This window comes from Ochotona princeps, chromosome 17 (genome assembly GCF_030435755.1).
Source record: "Ochotona princeps isolate mOchPri1 chromosome 17, mOchPri1.hap1, whole genome shotgun sequence".
NCBI lineage: Eukaryota > Metazoa > Chordata > Mammalia > Lagomorpha > Ochotonidae > Ochotona > Ochotona princeps.
In genome coordinates, this window is record NC_080848.1 from 35,882,397 (window position 1) to 35,909,755 (window position 27,359).

Here is a 27,359-nt window from a genome sequence, read left to right on the forward strand (position 1 = left end):
CCACGTCCACTCGCCCAGCCAGGGGCTCCCCCGGCTACTCCCGAGGCCACCTCGGGGCCCGTCGTGCTCCCCGCCCCACAGGACGCGCGGCTCGGCGCTGCTCGTGCTTATCGTTTGCGCGCCAGGCAGAACCCGCCTTATCTTCCCGAAGCAGCGGCGCCTACGGGCGGGCGGTCGCGGCCAGTCCTTGCTTCTCGGGCAGGGGGCAACGCTCGGGGCGGGGCGTCCCTCCTCGTCTGAGAAACTGGGCGACAGCTAAGTCCGGCCGCCTGTGGGAAGCGGCTAACCAAGTGCTGGCCAATGCAGGACGCGCTCAAAAAGCGGCGTCAATACCCTGACGCTGGGACCCCGCGTGGGGCGTGGGGCGGCAGGGGCGACAGAGCGCGCGCCGCGGCCGCAGGTGGGACGCGAACCCACGGACCACACGACGAGCCCTGCCCCGCCGGCCCGACGAGGGGGGCGCCGGGGCGGGGCCGCGCATGCGCCACGGCAGCTAAAAGTCGGGTTCCGGAAGTCAACTCTGAGAAATGACATGGAGAAGTACGAGCGGATCCGAGTGGTGGGGAGAGGCGCCTTCGGGTGAGCCGGGGTCCTGGGGAGGACCTTCCAGGGTGGAGGGCTCAGCTGGACCGTAGTGTGAACGCCGGGATCACGCCCCGCGCCGACGCGCCCGCCCCGCCGCGAGGCGCCCGCTCCGCCAAGCCCCGCCCAGGCTTCCGGTCCCGGGCAGGGCGCGGAGCCCCGCCCACGGACGCCCGGTGGCCACGCCCCCGGAGGCCACGCCCCCGGCGTCCTGCAGGTGCTGACTGCGTTCTGCTAGATCCTTTACTCAAGGGCTCCTGAGTTTACAGTGAGGACGTAACCGGGCGTGGTCTTTTCCCTCTCAGAGCTCTGACAGATCGTAGGGAAAGTACACAGTGAGTAAGACATTGCTAAGACACTTGTCAGATCAGAGCAATCACGAGCAGTTATTAACAGACAGCGAGGATCCAGCCCAACACCGGAGAGAATATAACAAGGCAGAGGGGCTGAATTGGTTTGCAGTATGACGAGGAGTTTTACAACAGAGACATAGTCTCCTGTGATTTTGTTTGTTTCCTTAAATTTTATTTATTTTAGGTCCCGGTGCCATAGCCTAGTGGCCAGGATCCCATATGGATCCCTGTTCTTATCCCTGCTGCTCTATTTCCCATCCAGCTCCCTGCCTATGGTCTGGGAAAGCAGTCAAGGACAGCCCAAAGCCTTGGGACCCTGTACCCCTGTGGGAGACCTGGAAGATGCTCCGGGCTCCTGGCTTCAGATTGGCTCAGCTCCAGCCGATGTGGACACTTGGGGAGTGAATCATTGGATGGAAGATCTTCTTCTCTGTCTCTCCTCCTCTCTGTATATCTGCCTTTGCAATAAAAATAAATAAATCCAGCGGGGAGCTGGATGGGAAGTAAAGCAGCTGGGATATAAACCAGCTCCAATATGGGTTCCCAAGACTTTGAGTTAGAGGATTAGCCAGGTGAACCATCATATTGGGCCTATGATTACATTTTAAAAATGCCATTCTGACAGCCATTATGGAATTTAGATGGGAGAGTGATGGGCATGAATGAGACTATTTTCAAGGCTCATACAGCATTTTCAGGTTGTACTAAGTTGGCCTGGACAAGGGCTGTAGCAGAGAGCACAGAGGAATTGGATTAGTCTGTAGTACTGTAGAGGTATAAACAAAATTTGCCAATACATTAACATGAGCTAGAGGAAGGATTCTGGAAAGAAAAGGAACGGTGTTGTCATCAGTGGAGATGGGAGCGACACAGGAAGGACAGGTGTAGGGCTGGGAATCAAGGATTTTGTTTTTTAATTTGTTAAAAATGTAGGCTGGTGGTCAGCCATTTGGGCGGAGATGACGTGTGGCCTGGGGCTCCAAGGAGAGACCTGAGCTAGAGATGAGCATTGGAGACTTGCACCGTCAAGTTCTAATCGTCTGCTGAGCAAACACTTCTTAAACTCCTGTGTGCTGACCACTGGGCTGTGTAGTAGTGGTGAACAAGAATGAGAGGACCCTTGCTCTGATGGACACAGGCCAGGAATTGAAATGGAATAATGGTGGACCTGGCTTCCATTCATTGGTCAGCGTCTGTGTGCCAAACACCACGCTAAGTGCCTTTCATGCATTTTCCTCTCTGGATCCTCTCAGCAGCCCTGTTTCCCACATGTTGTCCACTAATATCTCCAAGAGGTATAAATAGTAAGAAGAGGATCCAGGATTTGAACCTAGGCATGTAACTCCCAACTAACTTCAGCTCCTTGTAGCTGTGGTAAAGCAGACATGTCACACAGAGTCTGTGATCAGGTCTCCCCACTGGCCAGCTCACTCAGTGTCCTGTGCTCTTGCTTCAGTGACCTTTGGGCCATGGTGCCCCTGCCCCTCTTCGAGGGACCGTCCAGTCCCTGGGTCCATACTGCATTGCTCTGTGCTCAGCTCCCACTCCGTGTCCCCAGGATTGTGCACCTGTGCTTGCGCAAGGCTGACCAGAAGCTGGTGATTATCAAGCAGATCCCTGTGGAGCAGATGACCAAGGAGGAGCGGCAGGCGGCCCAGAACGAGTGCCAGGTGCTCAAGCTGCTCAACCACCCTAATGTCATCGAATACTACGAGAATTTCCTGGAGGACAAGGCCCTCATGATCGCCATGGAGTATGCACCAGGTAAGCCCCCCTCCTCACACAGGCTTGGCTGCGAGCGTCCTTCACCGCTTTGGTTTGACAGGGTCCAGTGATGTCTTTCCCTTGGATGGGCATGGCTGATGAATCAGAGGTTTAGAGTTCTGACCCAGTTGTGTAACCCTGGCAAGCTACATGCCCTCTCTGGTTCCAGGGTACTGTTCCAGAAGATGGGGCTGCAGCAGTAGTGGGGAGGGGGAGCGTGGACAACCCTGGATTCCAGTTGGTTCCTTGGGCCCCAGGTGGCACACTGGCGGAGTTCATCCAGAAGCGCTGCAACTCCCTGCTGGAGGAGGAGACCATCCTGCACTTCTTCGTGCAGATCCTGCTGGCACTGCACCACGTGCACACCCACCTCATCCTGCACCGGGACCTCAAGACCCAGAACATCCTGCTGGACAAGCACCGCATGGTGGTGAAGATCGGTGACTTCGGCATCTCTAAGATCCTCAGCAGCAAAAGCAAGGCCTACACGGTACCCAGGCATGCAAGGGCGGGGGTACTGGCGTCTCGGGATCAGTACCTTCTGAGCACCCCTACCGGCAGAAGCCAGGGCCCCTCAGCTGCTGTGGGTGGGTAGGAGAAGCCCCTTGGCTGGCTCTAAGGGGAAGCCATCCCCAAATGGGCCTGAGGGTAGAGTCGGTGTGCCTGGCTCCCTTAGGACTGTGATGTCCACTTTGCTCTCACAGGTGGTGGGCACGCCGTGTTACATCTCCCCTGAGCTGTGTGAAGGCAAGCCCTACAACCAGAAGAGTGACATCTGGGCTCTGGGCTGTGTGCTCTATGAGCTGGCCAGCCTCAAGAGGGCCTTTGAGGCCGCCGTGAGTGCACACAGCTGGAAGGGGACAGTAGGGACTCTGCCCCGCTCTCCTGGCATCCTCAGTGCCACTCTGTGGCCAAGTCATGCCATTTGCAGGGGTGTGCAGGGAGGGGTCAGCCTCACTTCGGGGTTCTGAGAACTGGGCTGGGGTCTACTCATTTCACAGAAGTCGCCCTCTCCCAGGGACAGAGCTATGATACTCTCTAGTACAGCCTGAGGCTTCTCCTGTCTGCCTGAGGATTCCTGGAAGCAAAGTTGAGCTTCCAGATAATTCTTGGAATCCCTTGCTCACACAAGCCCCTGGGGGCAGATGGGCAGTGGTTGAATTCTGGGGTGGGGGCGGGGTGAACACTGCTCTGCCTAAAAGCCCAGCCGACCATGGCTGACACTAATCCCCGCCTCCCCCCACCTTGGCACCTTGCAGAACCTGCCAGCGTTGGTGCTGAAGATCATGAGCGGCACCTTTGCACCCATCTCGGACCGGTACAGCCCTGAGCTCCGCCAGCTCGTACTCAGTCTGCTCAGCCTGGAGCCTGCCCAGCGGCCGCCGCTCAGCCACATCATGGCACAGCCCCTCTGCATGCGAGCCCTCCTCAACCTGCACACTGACCTGGGCAGTGTCCGCATGCGCAGGCCAGTGCCAGGGCGAAGGTCCCAGATGCGTGAAAGGGGTGGAGAATAGGGGAACACAGTGGAATGCCTGGGAGGGTCCATGCCCTGAAGCCCCAACCTATGATTCCACAGGGCAGAGAAGTCCCTGGCCACCCGCCCACCGGTGGTGAGCAGGAGCAGCAGCGCCCGCTGCAGGGGTAAGTGTGGACAGGCTGCAGGGTCTCCATGGCCCCCGTGACCACCAGTTGATGGGCTGCACATGCTGTCTCTGCAGGCGTCCCTCGGGGACCCGGGAGGCCAGCCATTCCGCCGCCACTGTCGTCCGTGTATGCCTGGGGCGGCGGCCTCAGCGCCCCCCTGCGGCTACCGATGCTCAACACAGAGGTGGTCCAAGTGGCCGCGGGGCGCACGCAGAAGGCGGGGGTCACTCGCTCTGGGCGCCTCATCCTGTGGGAGGTGGGCAGGCCGTGGAGGGTTTGCAAGGGGTGGGGGTGGGGGTAGGGGTCTAGCAGGGGGATGGGGGCAGTGCTCAGGCACCACCCACCACCCACAGGCCCCGCCCCTGGGCGCTGGTGGAGGCGCCCTGCTCCCCGGGGCTGTGGAGCAGCCGCAGGCACAGTTCGTGTCACGTTTCCTGGAAGGCCAGTCAGGCGTGACCATCAAGCACGTGGCATGCGGGGACCTCTTTACAGCCTGCCTGACCGGTGAGAAAACCCCAAGGAGCAACTTGCTTCTTGTCAAGGGCACAGCTAACCAATGGTGCGCCCCATTGCTGAGTTAGTGCTTCCAACGCCCAGCTATCAAGGCTCATTTACCTCCACCTCTCTTACCCAACTCAGTGGGCTTGGCAAGGGAGCTACTGCATCCTCCCCACTTGACAGATGGGGAAACTGAGGCTCAGAACTTCTGCCGTCTGTCTGGTTCCTCCAGACCCCAGGTGGACTGGGCTCCCTAGATGGGCAGTCTGACCTTCCCTCTCTCTCCTCCTCACCTTCCTCCACTAGACCGTGGCATCATCATGACCTTTGGCAGTGGCAGCAATGGGTGCCTGGGCCACGGGAGCCTCACCGACATCAGCCAGGTGGGCACCTCCTGAGTTTTGCCCTGGGAAAAGGGAAGTAGGGAGTTGGCAGAGAGCCTGCTTCTGAGATCTGACACCTGCTTGGGGACAGGGGAGTCCCCAGTGGCACAGGCGCTGCTGACTCCTGGGCTGCACCTGCTGTGGGTAGCATCAGGGGAATTACAGAAAGACCCGGTTTCTCAAATGAGTGGCTCCCTACTCCCCGCCCGTGTGTGTTGGGGGGGCTGGAGGAAGAGGGAAATGTTACAGTTAAAAAGAAACAGCACTTCCTGAGAATCTCTTGCTTCTAATTTCATCCCCCACACTGGGTGCTGAGGCCTGTGGGCCAGTCCCCAATGCCCCCTGCCTCTTCTTCCTCTCTAGCCCACCATTGTGGAAGCTCTGCTGGGCTACGAGATGGTACAAGTGGCTTGTGGGGCCTCTCACGTATTGGCCCTGTCTACTGAGCGAGAGTTGTTTGCCTGGGGTCGCGGACATGGTGGTAAGGTCTCCTCCCAGCATGCCCGACTCCTCTTGTACCCTATCCCATACCCCTTCCCACTCAGTGCTCTCAATTCATCCCACAGCCCTTTAGGTAGGTGCTAGGTGGGTCCATCCTGGCCTAGGGGACTGAGGCTAGACAAACAAGATGTGACTTCCTTCAGGTACTCACTGTGTAATGAGGGAGTTTTTATGTGTGCAGCAGGAACTATTAAGGCCTTCAGTGGCTCAGGCATCAGGCTGGGCACTAAAGCCAGAGGGAGCATGAACAGCCTTGGCTCACACAGCTTCTTGGTGGGCTTTGCTCAAGGCTGAAGTGCAAACTGACCCCATGCTCCCCCATCTTTGGTTTCCCCTTCCTGTAGGCAGGCTGGGACTGGGGACCAGGGACTCCCACAATTGCCCCCAGCAGGTCCCCATGCCCCCAGGGCAGGATGCCCAGCGGATTGTATGTGGCATTGACTCTTCCATGGTGCTCACTGTGGCCGGCCTAGCGCTGGCCTGCGGGAGCAACAGGTAAGGAAGTACCCTGGTCTGGTTAACCACCCTGCCTCCCAGCAGAGACCTCACCAGGAGATGGGCATCTCAGGCGTAGCGAGCTGTTGGTTGCATTTCCCTCCTGACCCTGCCCTCAGGTTCAATAAGCTGGGCCTGGACCGCGCTTCCCTGGGGGAGGAGCCTGCTCCCCACCAGCAAGTGGAGGAGGCCCTGAGTTTCACACCTCTAGGCTCTGCACCCCTGGACCAGGAGCCCCTGCTGAGCGTGGACCTGGGCACTGCTCACTCAGCTGCTGTGACTGGTGAGGGTCTGCGAGCGAGCGCCAGGCTGGGGTTTGGGCGGGGGGCAGGGTGGAACTCCCCTGGCCTTCTTAGCTCCTCTGTTGAGGCCCCTCTCCTTGTCCCTCCCGCCCCAGCTTCTGGAGATTGCTACACTTTCGGCAGCAATCAGCATGGGCAGTTGGGCAGCAGTGCTCGCCAAGGCAGCCGAGCACCATGTCAGGTCCAGGGCCTCGAGGGCATCAAGATGGCGATGGTGGCCTGTGGGGATGCCTTCACCGTAGCCATCGGGGCAGGTGAGGGGTGGACACTAGGGGCAGCATGGGTTCTCACACTCGGGGACAATGGACTTGGCCATTTCCTCCTGGCCCGTCGGGTATGGAGCAATGATGTGCTTGGGCTGTGCGCACCTTCCTGCTCTCTCCCCTTGTGCATCTGTCTCCACAGAGGGGGAAGTGTACTCTTGGGGCAAGGGAGCCCGAGGCCGCCTGGGAAGGCAGCCTGAGGATGCTGGTCTCCCTCGGCCAGTGCAGCTGGATGAGACACACCCTTACACCGTGACATCAGTGTCCTGCTGCCACGGAAACACACTCCTGGCTGTTCGGCGTGAGTGTTCCCTTTGCCCCCCTCACCTAGCCTCACCTGGCCCACACCAGGGGAATTCAGATGGGCCCTGCCCACACACCCATTGGCCGCGGTCACAGTCCACATCCACCAAATGCTGTTTCCAACCACAGCTGAATGAAAGCAGCAACTGCAGGGTGCACTGATGTTCCTACCAGAAGTGGGTGCAGGTCGCTGCCTCCACTGCACTCCCATGGCATTTGTGCATTTTTTCTCCTCCAGCCCTGGGGTCCAAGTGGCTCTTTACTACCATTTCTGGTCCTGTGGGGCCCAGTGGGAGTGGCAGGGGACAGTGCTAGAGGCACATCACCCCCTCCAGCCTCCAGAGGCTGCAGGAGTTCTCCTTGGTATCCTGCAGCCATCACAGATGAGCCAGCTCCCACCTGAGGCCCCCTGGACCCATCTCTGGAGCACCCACCCTGCTACGGCTTCTCTGTAAGCATCCTGCAAAGTGCACACTGCTGAATGCCATGAGAGGGAAGGAAGGGCCTGCGAAGCCCCACCCCACTTCTGGCTTTGAGTATGGAGGCTCCAACCCAGGACCTGCATTGTGGCCACAGCAGGTTAAGCCATGTGGACTCAGGTTCAAGCCCGACCGCTCCTCTTCCAATCCAGCTCCCCTTTAATGCACCTGGGAAAGCAGTGGAGGATGGCCGAAGGCTTTGGGCTCCTGCCCCCATGCGGAAGACCTGGATGGAGGTCCAGCTTCGTAATGTTGGCCTGGCCACTGCTGCCATGTGGGTTTAGGAAACCTCTCTCTCTCATTCTCTGGAACTCTACCTTTCAAATAAATCTTTCAACAAACCAAACCTCAACCCAAAATGTTTCCCCAGCACCTCTCTTCTGAATCTACTCCTGAGTGCAGCCTAGCTGGGGTCAAAGCTTGGCAAACTGGGTGGTCTCCAATGCCTCCCAAGCTGGCAGAGCTGCCTGCCCCTGGTCCAGCTAGGAAATGTGTCCCTGGAGCCCACAAGTGGGGGAGAGAGGTTCAAGTTTGAGAACAGGACAAGCCCAGGCCGCCCAGACAGGCCCTTTGGGCTGGCCTGCACCGCCCCCGCACCTTTATCCAGCAGAATAAGGTAAATACAGGAGACCTGCAACCTGGTGCAGTCCTTGCCCCGCAGATGCGCATTCCGCCCCCCACCCCTGCCTTTCCCCAGACCCACGTGGGCGGGGAGGGGAGTTGTCGAAGCAGACTGCTACTCTCGGGAATAAAAGTCTCGGCTGCTGCCTGGAGAGCACTCTTCAGAGGTGGGGGTGGCGGCCACACACCCCTGGAGTGGGCTGGGCCCGGCCGCGGCCGAGGAAGGAATGTGGGCGCAGCCGGGGGCCGGGACAGAGGTTGCTCTGGCCCAGCGCCCAGGCCGGCCTCCTCGTCCCAGCTGGGCTCCTCGGATCTGGTTGCCAGGCTTCGCTGCCTAGCACCTGGAAGCTGGGGGCCCGGGTCCCCGGGGGGCGCACGGCCCCCGAGGCCGAGCTGCTGGCCCCGTGGCGGCCAGCCTTTGTGGCGCGGCCCGTCCTCTCCGGCGACGCGCACTCGCCCGGGGCCCTCCGCCCCTACCCAGCGCCAGGCACGCCCCCTCCCCCAGCTCTCGGGAGACGCGGAGCCACGACCGCTCCTTCCAGCCCCGGCTTCCGGGAGTGGACGGGCTTGGCCGCAGCTGGCCCCGGCGGCCGCGAGCCCTCGAGGGGGACGCTAGGACCGCGCGGCTGCGGCTCCGCCCCCTCTTCCGGCGGGCGGGCTCGCGGGCCGGGCCCTGACCGCGGCCGCCAGTCGGCGCCGCCCGGAGCCGGGAGCGCGGCCGGAGCGAGGCGCGGGCTGTGGGGCCGCCGCGTGCCCGGCCCCGCTCGCCCGTGCCCGCCCGCCATGCCCGGCTTCGACTACAAGTTCCTGGAGAAGCCCAAGCGGCGGCTGCTGTGCCCGCTGTGCGGAAAGCCCATGCGTGAACCCGTGCAGGTTTCCACCTGCGGCCACCGCTTCTGCGACACCTGCCTACAGGAGTTCCTCAGGTGCGGGCCGGGCCGGGGGACCCTGCATGGGGAGGGCGCGGGGAGGCGCAGGCCCAAGACCCGCCGGGCCTTTGTCTGCGACCGGCCCGTGACCTCAGGGGTGCCCACCTTGACGTCACGGGGCAGCGGTGACGTCAGGCCCAGAGGGAGGATCCCACTCACGGGTCCCACCTGTCCAGGTGGGAATCGGGAGCGCAGACGGCCAAACTCCCTATTCTGACCGCGCGAGCCTCGCGGCCCGCCCCCATCACTTGAGAGCCAGAGGGGGCCTCATCCTTGAACTTTGGATCCTTTTGGGGTTGGGGAGGACAGAGAGCCCGCGGAGCGCGCGGCAACCCGGGGCTGGCGCTTTGCTACCCCTGGCGGTTCTGCGGACGCCCGGAACGGCAGCTATTGTCTCCCCGGTTTATAAATGATGAAAGCGATGTCAAGGATGGCTGCGACTTGCCCAGGGTCACACAGCTACACCAGGAGGCTTGGCTTAGCACTGGGGCCTGGGCTGTTGGCGTGCGCACAATAGAGCGAGGCCCGCGCCTGCGGGGGTCTGTCCCCGCCCCAGGGGTGCTGCTTACTGTATGTCTGTGGGGAGTGGGGGTGCCGCCCCTCCGTTATGGAAGGCCTCGCACTCTGCCTGTCCTGGACGCCCTCTGCCTGCCCTCCCGGGACCGGGTCAGCCCTCGTCTCCGTCAGGCTCCAGGGTTCCCTGCGCCGGCTGCAGCCCCTCTCCTCCCGCCTTGGGTTGGCCGCTGGAGCTCGGGTCCGGGGAGGTCGCGCCCCGGGGCACAGGGCGGCCGGCTGGCCACTGTCAGGAGTCCCGGCCATGCTGCCGGGGTAAGAGGCTCCCGCCTCGGCTTCCGTGCCCTCCTCCTCCTCCTCCTCCTCTCGGCAGCCCCCGGCTGGCGGAAATCTCAGCAGGCCCTTTGTTCGGCGTCCCGAAGCCTGGGCTGCTGCCTTCACAGATGCTCCTGCACGAGCTGCTCGGCCGCCCCCCTCCTCTCTGCACTGTACACACTTCATCCCCCCCCATACACAGACACACGGCCCATTGTCTCCGCCACCGCCCCTTCCCGGGCCCTCTGGTTTCCAGATGAAACCGGCCCGAGCCCCCCACCCCACCCCCAGCTGACCCACCCGACTGCCTCGGGGAAGGAGCAGGGGAGGGGGCTGTCAGACCCGGTTCCCTCTGCAGTTCCTTGCGGCAGCTTCGACCCCTCCCCCTCCCGGAAATCCCCTCTTCCTCTCCCACCGCCCCCTCCCCCCATCCTGTCTTCCCCCTTGGGCCTCTGCTGCAGGGCCTGGAACAGCTTCTGTCCCCACACCCCTCCACACACACCCCCGGTGCCTGAGCCGAGCCAAGGCGGCCTCTGGAAGGAAGAGGTGGTTGGACGGGCTGGGCCCCCAGGGTCACCCCCTACCCTGGCAGCTTTGGCGTCCCTATCCCTCACTAAACCTTTATCCTGGCAGGGGCCCCAAGCTGTAGGGTAAGCTGTCTCAAGCTTAGGGGCTTGCCTCAGGCCCCTCCCTCTGACTCCAAAACCACTAAGTCAGCACATTCCTGAAGCGGCCCAGTGGACCCCCGCCCCTTTGCCTACTCTTCCCCCCTTGTGTCGGGTTGCGCCCAGAAGACTGGTGGCCTGTGGGCACCACACACCCCTTCAGCACTTACCCATACATTGCTCTTGTTGATAGGGGGTCAGGGAGGAGGTGGGTACTAGGATCTGTTGGGCACTGGGGCATGGCTGTCTGGGCCTTGGAAAATGCCAACCTGGCCATGTAGCCTCCGCTTCCGCCATGATCCCTGCCTGCCTCCCGCCTCCCACCTCCCACCTGCCTCCTCCCTGACTCACACCTACCCGGAATGCCCTGCCCGAGGGCCTTCATCCTGCTGGGTGAACCCTTACCCTGCTTGGGCCCTATCAGGCCTGTGGGACTGGCCCTTGCTGACCCCTGTCAGGGGGTTGGCAGTCCTGGAGCATGCACCAGGTGCCTTGGGTTTGGTGAGGAGCAGGAGGGAGAGGGGGTGCTGGCCAGCTTCAGAATCCTGCCCGGCGTGGGGGGCCTGGGCCACCCCACTTGCCTCTGTGTGCTGGTCCATAGTGGGGGCTGTGGGCTCGACTGTGGAGTCAGACATACCAGCTTGCTTTGTGACCTGGTGAGCTTCTTTTTGTACCGCTTTGAAAGAGGGACATTTCAGCCCTTCTCACCTCAGGCAGGTGCTGAGGCCTGTGCAGGAGTGTAAACAGTGCTGGGCAGGGCACCTGCCTTTCCTCCCCTTTAAGCAACACCCTCAGAGGGGGAGGGGAGTGGTGGTAGGGTGGCCCCAAATCGACCTTTGCCCCGGTTCTTGGCCTGGCACCCTCATGGGTGCTGGGCAGCTCTGGCACTTACTCCCAGCCCATCCCTATTCACCCTCCCATCAGCTTGCTGCACAGCCAATGGGAACTTGCTTAGGGGGAGGGGTAGCAGCCTGTTCCTTTTCCAGTCCAGCTGCCACCTGTTGGGCAAATGTTGTCTGAGGCAGCTGTCTCTGGCCTCCACTGTTGCCCCCCTCCCAGGACTAGGGCTGAGACTCTCTGGGGTCCTGGAGAGCCAGTCCACTTTAGCCTCTGCTTGCTCTTTTGTCTAGGTCAGGGCTTGCTGGGAACCGATCTGGTGAGGGAGGGAGGGAGCCCTTGCTGGGGGGGAGATGTGACGCAGGGCTGTCCTTGTTCCTGAGGAGGCTTGACTCGGCTCTCTTCCCCCCTTGCAGTGAAGGAGTCTTCAAATGCCCTGAGGACCAGCTTCCTCTAGATTATGCCAAGGTGAGTCGACATTGCCAGGCACACAGGCTGCTGCCCTTGGTGGAGGCTCGAGCTGCTGGCAGCCAGCGGGCTCAGGGCCAATGTCAACCCAGGGCTTTGGGATCGGGTGCCCCCACAAAGGTAGCCTGTTCCCTCCTGGCAGGCCAGTTTGCAAACGGAGGCCCATGTTTGCCCTGGAGGACAGGCATGACATGACGCCCAGCCGATGGGGGTGCACAGAGCCGTGGTGTGCCCTCCCTTTCTGATAGCAAGCCAAATGTGTGGCTGAGAGCCAGGACCCCTCTACCAAGAGGAACAAAGCTGGGGGAGGAGGGACAGCCTGGGACTGAGCAGGCATGTTGGGGACCTTAGAATCCAGCATCGCTGCAGCGACCACCTGCTGTGCCCTTTGTCCCTGGGTACAGAGTGGCCAAAGGAGCATTAGTGGCTCTGAGGTGGAAACAGCCACATGGGAGGTTGTGGGCTGCAGCGGGCTCTCAGACCGCTGGTTTCTCCATTCCCGGCCCCCAGATCTACCCCGACCCGGAGCTGGAAGTCCAGGTGCTGGGCCTGCCAATCCGCTGCATCCACAGTGAAGAAGGCTGCCGCTGGAGTGGGCCGCTTCGCCATCTACAGGTGAGGTGCTGAGGCAGGGAGGCTGGGGCTGCCCCACTCCTTAACAGGAACTAACTGGAGCCCTTTCCGTTAGGGGCACCTGAATACCTGCAGCTTCAATGTAGTCCCCTGCCCCAATCGCTGCCCGGCCAAGCTGAGCCGCCGGGACCTGCCTGCACACCTGCAGCACGACTGCCCCAAGCGGCGCCTCAAGTGCGAGTTCTGTGGCTGTGACTTCAGTGGGGAGGCCTATGAGGTGGGTGCGGCCTGGCTGAGACTAGGGGGCAGAAGGGTGGGCTGGGCATCCCTTAACTCTGCCCCTGCCCTGTGGCATTTCCACAGAGCCACGAGGGCATGTGCCCCCAGGAAAGCGTCTACTGTGAGAACAAGTGCGGTTCTCGCATGATGCGGCGGCTGCTGGCCCAGCATGCCACCTCGGAGTGCCCCAAGCGCACGCAACCGTGCACCTATTGCGCCAAGGAGTTTGTCTTCGATACCATCCAGGTGAGAGCCCTTCTGAGTGGGGGCTGCAGAGCAGGTGATGGGAAACCAGGCCCCTGACTGCTGCCCCTCTGGTCCCAGAGCCACCAGTACCAGTGCCCACGGCTGCCTGTCCCTTGCCCCAATCAGTGCGGTGTGGGTACCGTGGCCAGAGAGGACCTGCCAGCCCATCTGAAGGACAGCTGCAGCACTGCCTTGGTGTTGTGCCCATTCAAAGACTCCGGCTGCAAGCACAGGGTGAGCTGCCCTTCCTGCCTAGCCCCACCCTGCCCCTTGAGCCCCAGAGGGAACATGGGCCTCCTGATACCATCTAGGACTCCATGGTCCCTGCTGTGTTGCCCCCAGCCTTCAGTCTGCCCTTGCTGGCTATTTCACCTGCCTCCTAGTACCCTCCATCTTCCTCAGAGCCAGCCGCCAGCTAGCCTGTGCACACTCCTCTCCCTGGGCCTTCCACTACTGATAACTCTCCTCCCCTCCCCTGCCACCTGGGGCTTTGCTAACAGTGCCCTAAGCTGGCAATGGCACGGCACGTGGAGGAGAGCGTGAAGCCACACCTGGCCATGATGTGTGCCCTGGTGAGCCGGCAACGGCAGGAGCTGCAGGAGCTGCGGCGGGAGCTGGAGGAGCTCTCTGTGGGCAGCGATGGTGTGCTCATCTGGAAGATCAGCAGCTATGGGCGGCGGCTCCAGGAGGCCAAGGCCAAGCCCAACCTCGAGTGCTTCAGCCCGGCCTTCTACACACATAAGTACGGTTACAAGCTGCAGGTGTCTGCGTTCCTTAATGGCAACGGCAGTGGTGAGGGCACACACCTCTCGCTCTACATCCGTGTCCTGCCAGGCGCCTTTGACAATCTCCTCGAGTGGCCCTTTGCCCGCCGTGTCACCTTCTCCCTGCTGGATCAGAGTGACCCTGGGCTGGCTAAGCCACAGCATGTCACGGAGACCTTCCACCCTGACCCAAACTGGAAGAATTTCCAGAAGCCAGGCACGTGGCGTGGCTCTCTGGATGAGAGCTCTCTGGGCTTTGGGTACCCCAAGTTCATCTCCCACCAGGACATCCGGAAACGAAACTATGTGCGGGATGATGCAGTCTTCATCCGTGCCTCCGTTGAACTTCCCAGGAAGATCCTCAGCTGAGTGCAGAGCCCACAGGGCTCTAGGGGAGAGGGGGATGAGAAGGGGACCCCAGCAGGCACTGGCTGAACCTGGACAGGGGGCCGGACCCTCTTTCAGCTGCTTCTGATACCCCTTCTCCCCCTACCCACCACCCTCAGGTGCCTCCAATTGGTGCTTCAGCCCTGGCCCCTGTGGGAAGCAGGTCTTGGGTCATTAAGGGCTGGAAACGTGAGCCCAGGGCCTGCCTCCCCTCTGGGGCAGGGCAGACATGCCTTGGTGCCAGCCACACTATCTGGACTGAGGTGCCTGCTCAGGTGCTACCCCAAGAGCCATAGGGGGAGGAGTAATGGGGAAAGGGAGGGGGTTAAAAAGAATCTGTCCTGAGATTGGATTACTCTCCCCCAGCTGTGCCCCTTCTGGTTATTTATTTCCTTAGTGCCAGGAGGGCACAGCAGGGGAGCCTTGATTTTTAATAAATCCTGAATTGTATTTATTAACTTGGTTCCAGCCTGACTCATCTGGGTTGGTTAAGGATCTGAGAAGGGTTGCTGCCCTAGTCCCCAGGACCGGTCCCGGCAGTAGTCGCCCTCTGGAGGACATCGGGAGAACTACGGCCGCCTACCGCTGCCCTCTGGTGGCTAGACGAAGGCGGCGCAGGGCCTGAACCCAGAGCGGGCCAGACTGCTGCCCCTGCCCCGGCAGGTCTTGGTCCAGTGATAATAGCTACCACTCATTGAGTACTTTTTGTGTTCTCAGTACTTTGTGTGCGGTAGTTCACTTAATACGACAGTTCAATGGGACAGTTTTTATCACCATAATAAAAGGGCCAATCTTAATGGGCTGTAGCGAAGAGTTAATGAGACAGTCTATGTTCCTGGCACTGAGTTACATGCTTAATGAACTCGGAAGCCCTGGGGAAATGCGTATTTTGATGCAAGATATTTGCAGTCCATACTATTTTTTAAGTAGGCATTTTGTATTAACATTTTGAAGCCACCCCTGCCATGCACCAAAATGATCTCTAATTCTGCTTTTCCAAAAATTGTTTATATTTTTATCGGGGAAAAACAACACTCATCTGTAGGTTTATCCCCCAAATACCAGCAATCCTTGGCCAGGTATTCCAGCTATTCTCTGGAATGCACATTAATGGGAAACTGGGATGGAACCAAGTCAGCCAGCACTAGCACCCAAAGCACTCAGTGTGAGAAGGGCGCCCCCAAGTGATGTCTTAGTCACTAGACCAAACCTTGCCTGCCCGCTGGCTTTTTACACCACTCCTCCCCGAATTTCCTTCATCTCTTGCTTTTTGTCCCGTCCTCAGCCTGTGGTTACTCATTTTTTACCTAGGATTGGAGAACCAAGGCAAGAGCCAGCTTACCAATGAACCCTCAACTGCTTGGGTGACAGTCTGAGCTGTTTTAAAATCCCAGCAGTCCCTCTAATTTTGGCAATAATTTGGGCCTGGGTCCTTATTGCTTTTGCAAGTTACTTAGCTACATGGGGTAAATAACCGTTGCAGGTAAAGTGAATACTGGTCACTACCTAGACTGTAACTAAATGATCAGCATAAAGTGCCTTATTCCTCTCATCCCTGTTTTCTACTAAGCAAAGTTCAAGGGATGCATTTCTCCCATACAGAGGGCTTTATTACATGACAGGGCTGGCCTCCAGCCACCCCAGGAAGGGCTGCCATTCTTGGGGGAAGCCCCTAGTTGCCTACCTGCAAGTGGAAATGTCCTCTCCTTAAGCAACCCTGGCAGTGATGCCCGGAAACTAGCAGGGGAAACCATGGGCTCCTGCAGAGAACAGAAGCACCCTCAGTTAAGAGTGGAGCAGCCCTTCCAGCATATCAGAGGGCCTGGTTCAGACTCCTGACTCTGGAGGACATGTTCATGCCAGCTGTGGGCACTGGTTTTGTAGTCGGGCCCATCCTCTGCCCACCTGGCAGGCCCAATGTCATACGTGCTTTGTGTTCCAAACTAAGCTGGACTCACCAAGCACCTCACTTGGTTGGCTCAGAAGACTCCTTGGAGGCGAATCTGAGCTTACTGCTCTACCCTCCAGCTTTGACCCCAGGCTCACTGCAGCCTCATCTGACACAGGCAGAAGGCGGCAGCCCACAGCAAAGGGCATGCTGAGATGTTTTGAGCTCTCAGCGTATGTGGGAGGCCGCTTGGTGACTACTTCCTGAATCCCAAAGCCAGTGAGAGCTCTCCAGCCATATCAGCTCAAACCCACAGTCAGCAGAAAAGGGAAGTCATCGCAAAAAACTTGAGCTTTTTGTTGACGAAAGAGGGAAAGTTCCGTAATGCTGAATGCATGAGAAAAATGAGACAGCAGGGCCAGCATCACTACTGCAGAGGATAGCGCTTATTGTCAGGCACTCAAAATTCCAAAGTGTTGCAGGTGGAAGAGGGCAGAGGGAGGCTAGGAGTTTCATGTTGGCTCATTAGCAAGCTGGGTCCTTATTTCCCAATGTGGCCTTTAGAGTTAAGTGGCAGGACTGACTGGGAGGGGCAGCAGACCACACAGCCTACCACACTTACCCTTCAAATTCCATTCCAGGAGCCCAGCCTAGGGTGGCATTGGGGGAAGCCAACAGCAGGGCTCCCTCGGGCACTAGCCAAACTGGAGCCCTGTGCTTTGTAAACACCACAGAACCTGGCCCAGGATAATGACTGAAGAGGGCCCCTTCCTTGTAGAAATAAAGATGAGATATGATAGAAACTGTTAGAAGAAAAATCACCTCAAACATTCACATTAAACAAACAGGACAAGATCAGAAGGCAAGTTGTTTTTTCTTTTACTGATTCGTAATAATCTTAAAAACCCCATCACACCCATAAGCCACCACAGGTGAGGTGAGAGAGATGGAGAATGAATGCTACAGTGTGTGGATCGAGTGGGGAGTCCCAGGTATTCCCGAGGGGCAGTGTGGGGTGGAGGCAGGGAGTGTGGCTAGGAGGCCCTGGCATGGACCCTTATTGCTGGTTGGGGGTTGCTTGGCAGAGGGACAGAGGGACTCAAGTTGAACTAGGAAAACCTCACACCAAAGGTGAGGGCAGTTGGGGGCAAGGAAATCACAGTACATTTTTCCATGCAGACTAGGGGTGGGAGTGAGAGCTTCCGAGACTTGCACCCCTACACAGGAAGAGATGGGTTTGAGGTTGTTTGAATGAAAGCCCCAAGCTGATGTCTGGTCCAATTTCCTAAAGTGGCAGCTCACCTTTTGGGGAGAGGTGCTGGGCTGGGCTGGGGGTGCGTGGTGAAGTGTGGGGAGAGAAGGGGAAACATAGCAAGAATATCTGGTTTGGGGATCAAGCAAGGGTTTAGGGAAGACAGTGGTGCTCCTTGACTCAAGGAAGTGGGACTGGGCAGGGGGCCCTGGGTGAGAGGGCAGCTAGAGGCTGCAGGTGCCTCTGGGGCTCAGGGAGGGGTACCAGTGTTCACAGACGCAGGAAAACAATCAGGAACAATAAATTATGACTTCATGTTGCTATCATTTGGCATAACACAATCAGGCATTTTTTCCCTTTTTTTTTTCTTTTTAAATATAAGGCAACTTGCCAACATATAAACTTAAAAACTGGTCTTCAGTCACACTGCTTCAGATTATACTAGACTTTCTGGCTAGAGAACAGTTGATAGTAAACACAACCCAGAATCTTAAATAAGAACATGGCTCACGTTCCCCAGGGACAAGAGGAGCGACAGGGGCCTATTTAGTCTGGGGCAGGGCGGGGGAGGGAAAGAGCCCAACAGTGCATCTGTAACAGAGATGGGTGCAAAAATTTACTACAAAACAAAGTTACAGAAAAGCATTCAATTTCTAGTCAACTAATTGCCACTTGGGAATGAGACATGTTGAGCCTGGAGTGGATGGGAAGATGCTCTAAGAATGGGCAGGGGGTGGGAGGGGCTGTGTCTGAGAGAGGCCCGCCTCCAGCTGTTAGAACCATGCTCATTTGGTAAAGGAAGAATTCAAAGAGCTTAAGGCTTTGTGTTTTTTTTTTTTTTTTTCCTTTCTCCATTAAACTGAGGGGCTACAGGGAGAGGTGACTAGGGAGTGCATGTACCTGTGGGGCCACTCATACACAATGCTACTCAAACCCACACTACATTCATACAGAAACATGACATTTAAAACTTACAGTGTAGAGCAATATTCTTAGCCAGTGTAGAGAGAACCAAATGTATTTTAACTTTTTTTTTTTTTGGTGTTTTCAATTTCAAACTCCAATGTGATCATCCTTTACCTACCTAATATCTCAGTTGTAGTTGTGAAGGTTTTTGTTTTGTTTTCGAAGGAGAAAGGAAGGAGGGTAAGGGGTTGAAGGCAGCAGGTATATGAGAGAGGCAATCTTGGGCATGCACGTCCTTTCCACACCTGAAAAATGGCGTCAGGGACCAAGGTGCCAGTACAAAGACAGGCTTTTCTTCTCCCGTGTGTCTCAAGGTTATGCCCCCAAAACTCACAGGATGCCCCTGTGGTCCAGCATGGCTCCAGGATTAACACAAATATAAAACACAGCCTTGAGGAAGGAAAGAGGCAGGGGGCTGGAGAATGAACTTGGGAGTCGATTTTGAGATCTTTGGGTGACTAAAGAATTAGCTTCCAGAGCACTTGGGAAGTCTGGCCTCTCTGTCCCAAAGGCAGAGACAGGGAAAGGCCTAGCTCGAGGCCTGGGCACTTGCAGCCATGTCGTGCGGGGCCTTTCCCTTAGCTCACACTTCAGTCCTAAAGAAGACAAGCAGAGGTTCAGGAAGATGGGAGGAGGTTGGTCAAAATGGTCAAGGTAAAGGGACAGAGCTGTGGTTAGGTTCTAACATAAAAAGCTGCCTCCTTGAGCAGAGAATGAGAGGACTCCTGTCCTCAATGATATCCCACCAAATTCTCCTTGAGACATCTAGGAGTGATCACATTGGAGCAGTGAAACTTTGAAACTATCCAGTTATTTAAAAGTAAGACTAAACCTAGGAGGGTGAAGTATGATGTGTTGCTTGTGGAGGGCACCAGGGCTACCTATCTATACCCCGGGTGCTGAATATGAAGACTTCGACTATCTGTGGGATCGGGGGCTCGGCTGCCAGGGGCGCGGTGGGCCTTGCTCAGCATGGCCAGGCTCTGTTCTCGGAAGCAGGCCTGTTGGAAATCCCCGCTTAGGTAATCCACCGTTTGCATCAAGCTGTTCTGGCTTGCCACTGGACCACCTCCGGTCCCTGCTCGGTAGTGAGCCCCAGGAGCTGCTGCCGCACAGTCGAGGGGTGCACCCGTGGGCTGCCCACCGTGGAATGGCATGGCGAGGTCCTGAGACCCTGAGCTGTCGCTATTGGGAGTGGGCAGAATGTTGTTCCACAGGGGCTGGAAGTAGTGCCCATTAGGGTAGGCCAATGGGGCTGCCAGGCCGTTGACTGGTGGGGATGGGGTTGGTTTCTCCAGGGGTGGCTTCAGATGGAAGGACTGTGCCAGGCAGAGTTCCTGCGGGTAGGCAGGGGTCTTGCCCACAAAGCCAGGCCCTGCTAACTCGCGTCCTGCTGCATGCTTGCCTGTCAGGCCAGGGGCTGGCGTCCCACCAGCCTCACTGCACATCTGTTGTAGGTGGGCCAGCTGGTGCTGGTTCCAGGCAACTGGCTTGAGGTCGTTAGTGTAGCCAGTGGGGGCTCGAGAGATGCCTGTGGGCAGGTTGACAGGGACTGTAGAGGGTAGTGCGGCTGCAGCCGCATGTGTGTGCTCCATGGAATTAACCACACAGGAAGGCATTGGTGCAGGGACGCTGTGGGTCGACACCCGAGTGCTTGCATTGATGAGCAGACTGCGACTAATGGGGCTGGGGTTGGCGATCTGGCCCTCACACACTGAGGTAGTGCTGATGCCTGCCCTCGTCTGGCAAAACTGGTTGATCTGGTGCACGATGCTGCTCAGGTCCGGGGGCTGGCTGTGCTGCAGGGTAGCCGCCATCGAAAGGGGAATAGTTGAGGTAGACACAGTCACATTTGGGGGAGCATCTGAGTCTGGCATCTTCCGGCCTCCTTGCAGCAACGGATTGGGGGGATGCTGGAGACCCTGATGAGCCAGGGCCTGAGGGTGGACCAAGCCCTGGGTTTGAGCCAGGGGTTGAGGGTGGCCCAGACCCTGAGGCTGTTGGAGGCTCTGAGGGTGGGACAGTGCCTGGGGTGGCGGGATACCCTGAGGGTGCTGCAGCGTCTGGGGAGGGGCATGAGCCAGGGTCTGTGCATGCTGTAGGGCCTGCTGGCGGGCCAGAGCCTGGGCCTGTGGATGAGCTAAAGTGCTGGGTGCCACAGTAGCATAGGGCGCCACTGGGGGGTTCATGATGGCCTCAGGGAGCAACCGGGCTCGGGTGCCGTCAAAGTCCTTGAGTATGCTTTTGGCTGGCACTTTGACAATGGCAAGCAGGCCTGCCTTGGTGGCAGCCTGAGTCGGGTAGGGGCTGTAGCGCTGGGCTGATGTGTCGAGGCCGTTCACAGTACGACGAACGTGTTTCCGCTGGGGAACCTTCACACTGTTGGGGAAGATTTTTATAGTCAGTGGGTTGTTTGCGACCTTCTTAGCATACGCGTCCAATTCGGCTGGGGTAGGATAGTGAGCAGTTCTCATTTTCTGTGTAGTGTCCCCTAGAGAGAGAGAAGGGGAAGGAGAGCAGAGAGGGAGAGGGAGCTCATCAGTGCCAAGCCAACCAGCCCGCCCAGATTCCCTGCTGAGGGCCTGTGGCAGGGTGTCGGAAGAGCTAGGTTGTCACTGGTGACTTTCACTCGAGATGCAGGCTCAGTCACCACAAGCACTGCTAAAGCTGAGGGAGAGTGGGCCAGGCCTATGTCAAGTGAGTGAGAAGCTACCTTAATGAATCCTCACTACCGCTTCAGCAGGCAGATACGATCATGATTCCCATTTTATGACAAAGTAAAAATCGGAATAGCAAAACAACTTCTAAAATTCTTTGTCTTAACAGCCAGAACATGGTCAATTCTCACAGCAGTAGCCAAGAGTTCTTCCACTACAGAGTAATGTAGGGGCAGGAACTCCAAGTTCCTACCTGCCCATGCTGGTCTGGGATCTGAACTTAAAATGAAGTCCGGGATGGGGAACATTTGGCCCATGGTCCATATAAAGCCAGTGAAATCATTTGGTCTAGTCCTGCCAAGCTAACCTCAGGTGGGACTCAAAATCCCATAAATCTATAGCAGGCTGATTTTTAAGCTGATAATTTTGCATGGCCCATAGATTATGTTTTAAATATTCAAATGTGCCTTGGCAAAAAAGGTCTCCTAACCTTGTCCTAAATAGAGCTGCTTCTAAGGGCCCTTGGTAGGCACTCTGGTTCCTCCATGAGGGGTTCTAATAACAAGGGCACCCAGAGCGACTTCTCAGCTGCACAGGCTAATGAGGCATCAGCTTTCCCCTGTGCCAGGCCACTGGGTGGGCACAGTGGACAGGAAGCTTCCTTTTCAGGAGCAGCAGATTTAGCTGCCAAGGCCTCTCCCTGTCTCCATGTCACAAGTTCATTTTTGTTTACAGTTTATTCTACGCTTGACTGGGGGAAGATCAAAAGGCTTTATTTATTTGCTGGTGGAGGATGATAATGACAGCGCAGCAGGAATTGAGAAAAAAAGATTCAGAGCATCTTTGAGTCCTGAGAGCCAAAAATAGTCTCTTTTGGGTCCATGTCAGCTGTCACTTTCCAAAAAGAAAGAGGAAAACCTGCCTTCCTCTGGAGGCTGCGGAAATACCCTCTCTCTGTGGCTCATTAATGCCAACAGTCTCTTTGTTCCCATCTCCGGTTGCCTCCCATCAGGGGGCTCCAGCGGATGTTGGGCTTCCAGTCAAAAAGGAAAAGGTTCTGAGAACAACAGCTCTTTAAGGACGTCTGGCTCTTGCAAGGGGTCTGTGCTTGGCTCTCTCCTTTTCTCTGAGGGAGCGTCTCCCATGAGTATACACAAAAGGCGCCTAATACATGCTTGCTGAATAAGTACACAGACTGCCCAAAGCAGAAAGACAGTGGCTTGGCTGGGAGCCTGGGCTGTTAGCTGACTCCCTCCCTACTTCCTTCCCTTACAGAGGGCAGCTCCGACAGATCAAGGACAAATCCCACTGAATACCCAGCTTGTGGCCTTTGTTGGCCTTGGCCCAAAGGAGACCCCATTCAAAGTCACATCCCAGAGTAGCGCTGGAACAGTAGCAGGCTAGTGAGTGTGTTAAAAGGAAAAGGGCACAGCTGCCTATGTTTGGTGACACTGCCGCTTAGTTGGCAGCAACTGCTTAGAAACTGCTGCTCTTGGAAAAAGAAAAGCAAGCTCAGGTCCCAGAGAGCCCAAGAGATTTGGTCCCATGCTCAGGCTGACCTGAGCAAAACGGGCACATGCAGAAAGCACAGGTCTGTGTACCATACAGTGGGGCAGCCCTCAGTAGCCACTCCAACATGTAAGGGCCTGCTTCATTTACTGAGTACAGACACTCAGACACTAAGGGAATGTTCTTGGTTGAGCAATGAACAAGGCAAATAAAGGAGCCAGAACTAAAGCGAGCTGAGGATGGGGGTGGAGAGACACAGGTGCAGGATCTGCACTAAGGAAGGATCTTAGCAGACCAGCTACTGAACAAGACACAGGCCACAGTCTGGGACAGCAGCAGCACCCTCACATACCAGGCTTAAATCCAGCCCTTTGTATAGCAAGTGCAGACACAAGCACACATACATGTGCACAGTCTCTCTCTTCAGCCTTGTTATCACAGTCCCCACACAGACACCCTTACACCCACAACATATTCTGTAACTACACAGGCAACAGAGACCCCAAAGCATGACAAACATCTCACTTAAGTCTCTTGTACTGACGGTGTCACTAGCAGACACATGAGGCAGAGTAAAGAAGAAGTAATCTGTGTTTAGAGATACAGCTCTTAGACTCGGGCACTGGCCTCCTCATCTGGCCACGGCTGAGCCCTTGATATTGCTTGCTTATCCACAGGCTGGTACTGTCCCCCTACTTCACCCAATGACTATGTTCAAGAGATTGAATGAATGTTAAAGAAACAGAAACTGTGCCTGTCAACAGGAATTCAAGGACAGCAGGTGTAGCTAACTCTGTCCATAGACAGCACAAAGCAATCTGATTAAGGAAACCTCAACAGCAGGGCCCTGAGCCTGGACACTGAATGTTGCAGAAAACGCTGCTGTCTACTCCAGACCCTGGAGGGGGAAAAACTGCCTGAACCTTGCCTTCCCTACCCTAGCCCTCCATTTATCCTTCTGTGTTGAAGCTCAGAGGCAGAAGTGGCCACAGGCAGCAGGAACTAGCTGTGGGTGCAGAGGCACAGGCAGTCATTAAACAGTCATGTGAAAAACCCTCTATGGTCCTATTTTTGAATGTTTTAATTTCAGAAGTTTTATAATATTCAGAAAACAAAACTGAAGAGTTAGAGTTCTCATCCTAACCAGTTCTCCCTTTATGACTCATTCTTTTTTTTTTTTAATTATTTATTATTTAACTTCATTAATTACATTGTATTATGTGACACAGTTACATAGATACTTGGGTTCTCCCCACCCCTCTATGACTCATTCTTAAAAGGAAGGCCTTGTTCATTCTGAGGGATGAATGAAAACATATGTAAAAAACATTCAATACAGTGCCTGGCACAGCACAGTCACTCAACCAACACCAGCTATGATTTTTCATTCATGTTTAAATTCATCCAGTCACTGGGACAATTCGCCTTTTCCTGCTACCCTCCACTAGGGGGCAGATGGGCATACAGAGCAGTGGCAAGACAGATACTTTGGCATTTCTCCTAGGCCCCCCAAGAGGTTAAACATGTCATGTCAAAAAAGGTTTAAGGACCAAGGGCTTTGAACCATCACAGTCATTCACACTAAATAGTTCTTGGCCACTACAATATACCTGAAGCTGACAGAGCTGAGGAACTAATAAACTTGCAGCTTCGTGTTAAGAAAAGGAAAAAAAAAATTCAAAATCACACTTCTGGAACATTGCGAGATCACAAGTCAGAGGAAAAACAAAATTTACAAAGTGGCTGAGAACCCTCTAAGGAAGTGATGTCATGGATTGAACAAGCTCCAGAGGGAATTCATTAAGGCCCAGCTGCACCTCTACCTAGTACAGGAGCCACTCAAAGATTCTTTTATTTTTTTTTAATATTTATTTCATTTTTATTGCAAAGTCAGATATACAGAGGAGGAAAGACAGAAAGATCTTCTGTCCACTGATTTACTCCCCAAGCAGCTGCAATGGCCAGAGCTGAGCTGTTCCAAACCCAGGAGCCCAGACACTCCTCTCTGTCTCCCACATGGGTGCAGGGTCCCAAGGCCTTGGGCCATCCTCTACTGCTTTTCCAGGCCACGAGCAGGGAGCTGGATGGGCAGCGGGGTCATCGGGATTAGAACAGGGCCATATGGGATTCCAGCGCATGCAAGGCCAATACTTTGGCCAACTAGGCTACAGCACTGGGTCCTCAAAGATTCTTTAATCTGACCTGCTTTAGAGCAATTTATAGTCTATAAAGATATAAAACACCATATTCCCTGACATACAGGAGAAAAAAGAAATCCTGACTGCTAGAAAAGCCAGAGCTGGACCAAGATACCACACAGCCCATCTCCTGAGCCCTGGCCCATCCCTCTACAGAGGGCTGACGAATAGTGTAAAGTGTACCCGGCCACAAATACCTGGGTTCCATCTCATTCTACAAGTTGCCAAGGCCTATGTTTCTGGTTACTTGAATCTGAGGATAGGGCACAGGAAAAGGCAAGATCTCGATAGCTTGTGGGCCTGTGGTCTGAGCAGCTGCTTGGCTACAGCTTAGGCTCTATCTCACCTTAGCTCTCAATGTTGCATGTAAGAGGTATGAGTCACGAGATAGGCTTTTTCTCTCTGGCACACTTTGAGAAGAAATTAGAAAGCTGAAAAAAGACCCATGAACATCTCTTTTCTGTAGATGTTTGGGTTTATTTCAGGGCAGCAATGAGAGCTGGAGGGGCTGGAACAGACACTCTCACTCCTGGAAAAGTGAACTTAAAACCAGCAGAGCACCCTGATTCTGGAATCCAGACTTGGGGGCAGTAGTTGGCAGAGGCTATTTTAGGGGTGCTTTGGGGAGAAGATAAAAGACACCTAATGTTAGCAATGAGATCCAGCTGCCAATCAGCTTTTCCTCCCAAATGTCTCTTCCTCTGATACCTCTCTCTGGTGATGCTGTCAAACTGTGGTGACAAAATAACAAAGAAACCGAGTTTCTCCTTGTCATCTAACTGTACAGCCTTTCTAGGCTTCCCTCTCTGGCCAGTTGAGTCTGAGATGGAGGTACAATGTCAGATCTGCCTGGGCAGGAGACATTTTTCATCACCCATTGGGAGAAAGACTGGTAGGGTGGAGCTTGCCTACTGTGCCAGGAAGCTACAGTAGGAAAAGTCCCACTTTCAGCTTTGTCATTACAAAGTCAGATTCTTTTGTCAAAGCCAAGAGCTAGCCATGCTCTAAGTCTGTATTCCCTCAATCAAATTTCTAACTTCCGGTGAGGACCTAACAGTCGGGTTAGGACGTGTATCACATCCAGCTGCTTTGTATTAGGGTGTGTTTCACTGCAACACAGCTACACACATTTGTTCATATACTGTCAAGGACTGTCTCTGGCCTATTGGGGCAGTCGAGTAGACTTTGGGAGACCATATGGTCCACAAAGCTGAAAATAGGCACTATCTGGTCCTCACCAAAAAGCCTGCTAACCTGTCAGAAAGGACTGGAGGCAAGACACTGGAGCGCCATTCCAACTAAGGCCTGAACTGCCTCCCTGACTCCCATTTTTGCTCTTAAAGGAAGGCACATTTCCAACTGAGGGCTATTTTTACACCTGCAGATTCTATCCATGGTAATGATCCAGGAATAGAATGTTTTCTTTGCCTATCACGTAGTGCAGGGATAGAAGGCAGGAATCTGGGATAATAAAAAGTACAGTGCCCTAATTCCAGCCAGTTAAGACAGAAATCCAGTAGACAGTTTTCAAGGGCTCAATTTGTGAGGAGGTATATCAGCATGAAAATGCCCAGACGCCCTGAGAAAGCTAGCTACTCGCCCTTCTGAGGACAAAAGCTACTCCACCTGCTGCAAACTGAAGACATACCAGCTCAGAAAGTGGACCAAAAGAAACTGCATTTCTTTGGTACAGTGAACTCAGAGCTCAAAACAATACCATTGTGCAGTTTATTTCAGTTATGGTTAATCTGGACTATGTAAGCTTTCATTCAGTTCCCCTGGTGTGGGTTCAAACTGAAACATCTTTTGAAGACTGACCTACTCACATCTCACAGAAAGTTGCTCTACAGAAAGTTATCAACAACAATGAAAATTAAGATAAAAAAGCAATGGGGAACTGTAGCATTGCACAGGGTCTCTATCAGGAGAGGGCCTCTCACACTGCTGACTAGAACAATCTTTGCAGTCACTTTCATGCCATCTCTGGAAGCACCAACATTCAAGGTCAGTGTACCCCAGGATGTTTCTCCAAAATAGCCCAAATGTAAGGACAGAGCAAAGGATCAGCACATATCCAGATAACTCTTACTTACATTTCTGAAGTCCAGTGTTCATCTGCGTGTGAGAAAGAAGCTGAAAGGACAGGTCACCTGGCCCTGGTAGACAGGCTAGCATGGCAGATCAGCATCAACACAGCATGGGGCAGTGGCTCACACTGGAATGAATCAAAAAACAAGATCATAGAACACAAAGCAATTAATTCAAGGAAGATACCAAGACAATGAATATGAGCACTACAAGCACAAGTTTAGACAGATATGCAATGTAATTAGCATGTTGGTTCAAATATATACATATGTATCTTTATTTGTAGCAATAATTTTCCCAACTATGACAATGATTAAGTAATATTTCAGTTAGCAGAGATGTGTACATGTGAGAATAAAAACTGGAAAAATACCTATTCACACAATAAATGGCAAGGATTTGTATACCATACATTTGCACTATTCTGAACACAACTGGCTCTCCAGGGGCTAACTCAGTACACTTACTGCCCTGCCTAGATGGAGAGAGCAGTCAGACATTCCAGAGTCAGAGCAGCACTTTTTTTTCTTAGATTTATATTTTTTTTCAAAATTTTTAATTGATTACATTGCATTATGTGACACAGTTTTATAGGCATTAGATTTATTTTTATTGGAAAGTCAGATTTACAGAG

General features: G+C 55.3%; 3 protein-coding genes and 1 long non-coding RNA gene across 8 annotated transcripts in view; 2 read left to right on the forward strand and 2 right to left on the reverse strand.

The window, feature by feature from the left end:
* Nucleotides 1-47: 47 nt before the first annotated feature.
* On the forward strand, nucleotides 48-8,208 carry NEK8 (NIMA related kinase 8). 3 transcript variants are annotated; one of them, XM_004594017.2, is made up of 15 exons: nucleotides 48-579; nucleotides 2,494-2,699; nucleotides 2,957-3,189; nucleotides 3,404-3,535; nucleotides 3,959-4,167; nucleotides 4,279-4,343; nucleotides 4,421-4,602; nucleotides 4,700-4,850; nucleotides 5,151-5,227; nucleotides 5,591-5,708; nucleotides 6,073-6,223; nucleotides 6,343-6,506; nucleotides 6,621-6,779; nucleotides 6,931-7,089; nucleotides 7,330-8,207. In XM_004594017.2, the coding sequence occupies exons 1-15, from the start codon at nucleotides 533-535 to the stop codon at nucleotides 7,404-7,406; spliced, it is 2,130 nt and encodes a 709-aa protein (XP_004594074.2). In that variant the 5' UTR covers nucleotides 48-532; the 3' UTR covers nucleotides 7,407-8,207. The 3 variants fall into 3 exon arrangements, with proteins under 3 accessions (XP_004594074.2, XP_058531525.1, XP_058531526.1); XM_058675542.1 differs by having other exon boundaries at nucleotides 7,466-8,205; XM_058675543.1 differs by having other exon boundaries at nucleotides 489-579; nucleotides 2,549-2,699; nucleotides 7,330-8,208.
* Nucleotides 1,821-5,407, reverse strand: LOC131482326 (uncharacterized). Its single transcript, XR_009246899.1, has 3 exons — nucleotides 5,138-5,407; nucleotides 4,389-4,593; nucleotides 1,821-3,000 (listed from the first exon to the last, which is right to left on the reverse strand). It is a non-coding gene; the product is annotated as an uncharacterized LOC131482326 (long non-coding RNA).
* Nucleotides 8,209-8,847: 639 nt separating the features above from the next.
* TRAF4 (TNF receptor associated factor 4) lies at nucleotides 8,848-14,625 on the forward strand. Its single transcript, XM_004593918.3, has 7 exons — nucleotides 8,848-9,117; nucleotides 11,867-11,918; nucleotides 12,429-12,533; nucleotides 12,607-12,768; nucleotides 12,855-13,016; nucleotides 13,095-13,250; nucleotides 13,517-14,625. The coding sequence occupies exons 1-7, from the start codon at nucleotides 8,975-8,977 to the stop codon at nucleotides 14,147-14,149; spliced, it is 1,413 nt and encodes a 470-aa protein (XP_004593975.2). The 5' UTR covers nucleotides 8,848-8,974; the 3' UTR covers nucleotides 14,150-14,625.
* A 3,871-nt stretch (nucleotides 14,626-18,496) lies between these two features.
* FAM222B (family with sequence similarity 222 member B) overlaps nucleotides 18,497-27,359 on the reverse strand; it is a 52,805-nt gene continuing 43,942 nt past the window's right edge. For 2 of the 3 annotated variants that reach the window (XM_004593919.4, XM_004593920.4), the window contains exons 2-3: nucleotides 26,731-26,852; nucleotides 18,497-20,764 (exon numbers count right to left, since the gene is read on the reverse strand). In XM_004593919.4, the coding sequence (XP_004593976.1) occupies nucleotides 19,155-20,764; nucleotides 26,731-26,812 (1,692 nt within the window). In that variant the 5' untranslated portion in view covers nucleotides 26,813-26,852 and the 3' untranslated portion in view covers nucleotides 18,497-19,154. Of the gene's footprint in view, nucleotides 20,765-26,730; nucleotides 26,853-27,359 lie in introns of those variants that run through there. The other variant, XM_012929461.3, reaches the window with a different exon arrangement.

What these genes read in the sequence shown, in the direction of transcription:
- NEK8 (XM_004594017.2), top strand. Translation starts at nt 533, where the DNA reads ATGGAGAAGTACGAGCGGATCCGAGTGGTGGGGAGAGGCGCCTTCGG. An exon ending in GCAAAAGCAAGGCCTACACG is followed by an intron (nt 3,190 to 3,403) that starts GTACCCAGGCAT and finishes TTGCTCTCACAG; the next exon opens with GTGGTGGGCACGCCGTGTTA. An exon ending in GCCTCACCGACATCAGCCAG is followed by an intron (nt 5,228 to 5,590) that starts GTGGGCACCTCC and finishes CTTCCTCTCTAG; the next exon opens with CCCACCATTGTGGAAGCTCT.
- TRAF4 (XM_004593918.3), top strand. Translation starts at nt 8,975, where the DNA reads ATGCCCGGCTTCGACTACAAGTTCCTGGAGAAGCCCAAGCGGCGGCTG. An exon ending in TGCCTACAGGAGTTCCTCAG is followed by an intron (nt 9,118 to 11,866) that starts GTGCGGGCCGGG and finishes CCCCCCTTGCAG; the next exon opens with TGAAGGAGTCTTCAAATGCC. An exon ending in TCAGTGGGGAGGCCTATGAG is followed by an intron (nt 12,769 to 12,854) that starts GTGGGTGCGGCC and finishes GCATTTCCACAG; the next exon opens with AGCCACGAGGGCATGTGCCC.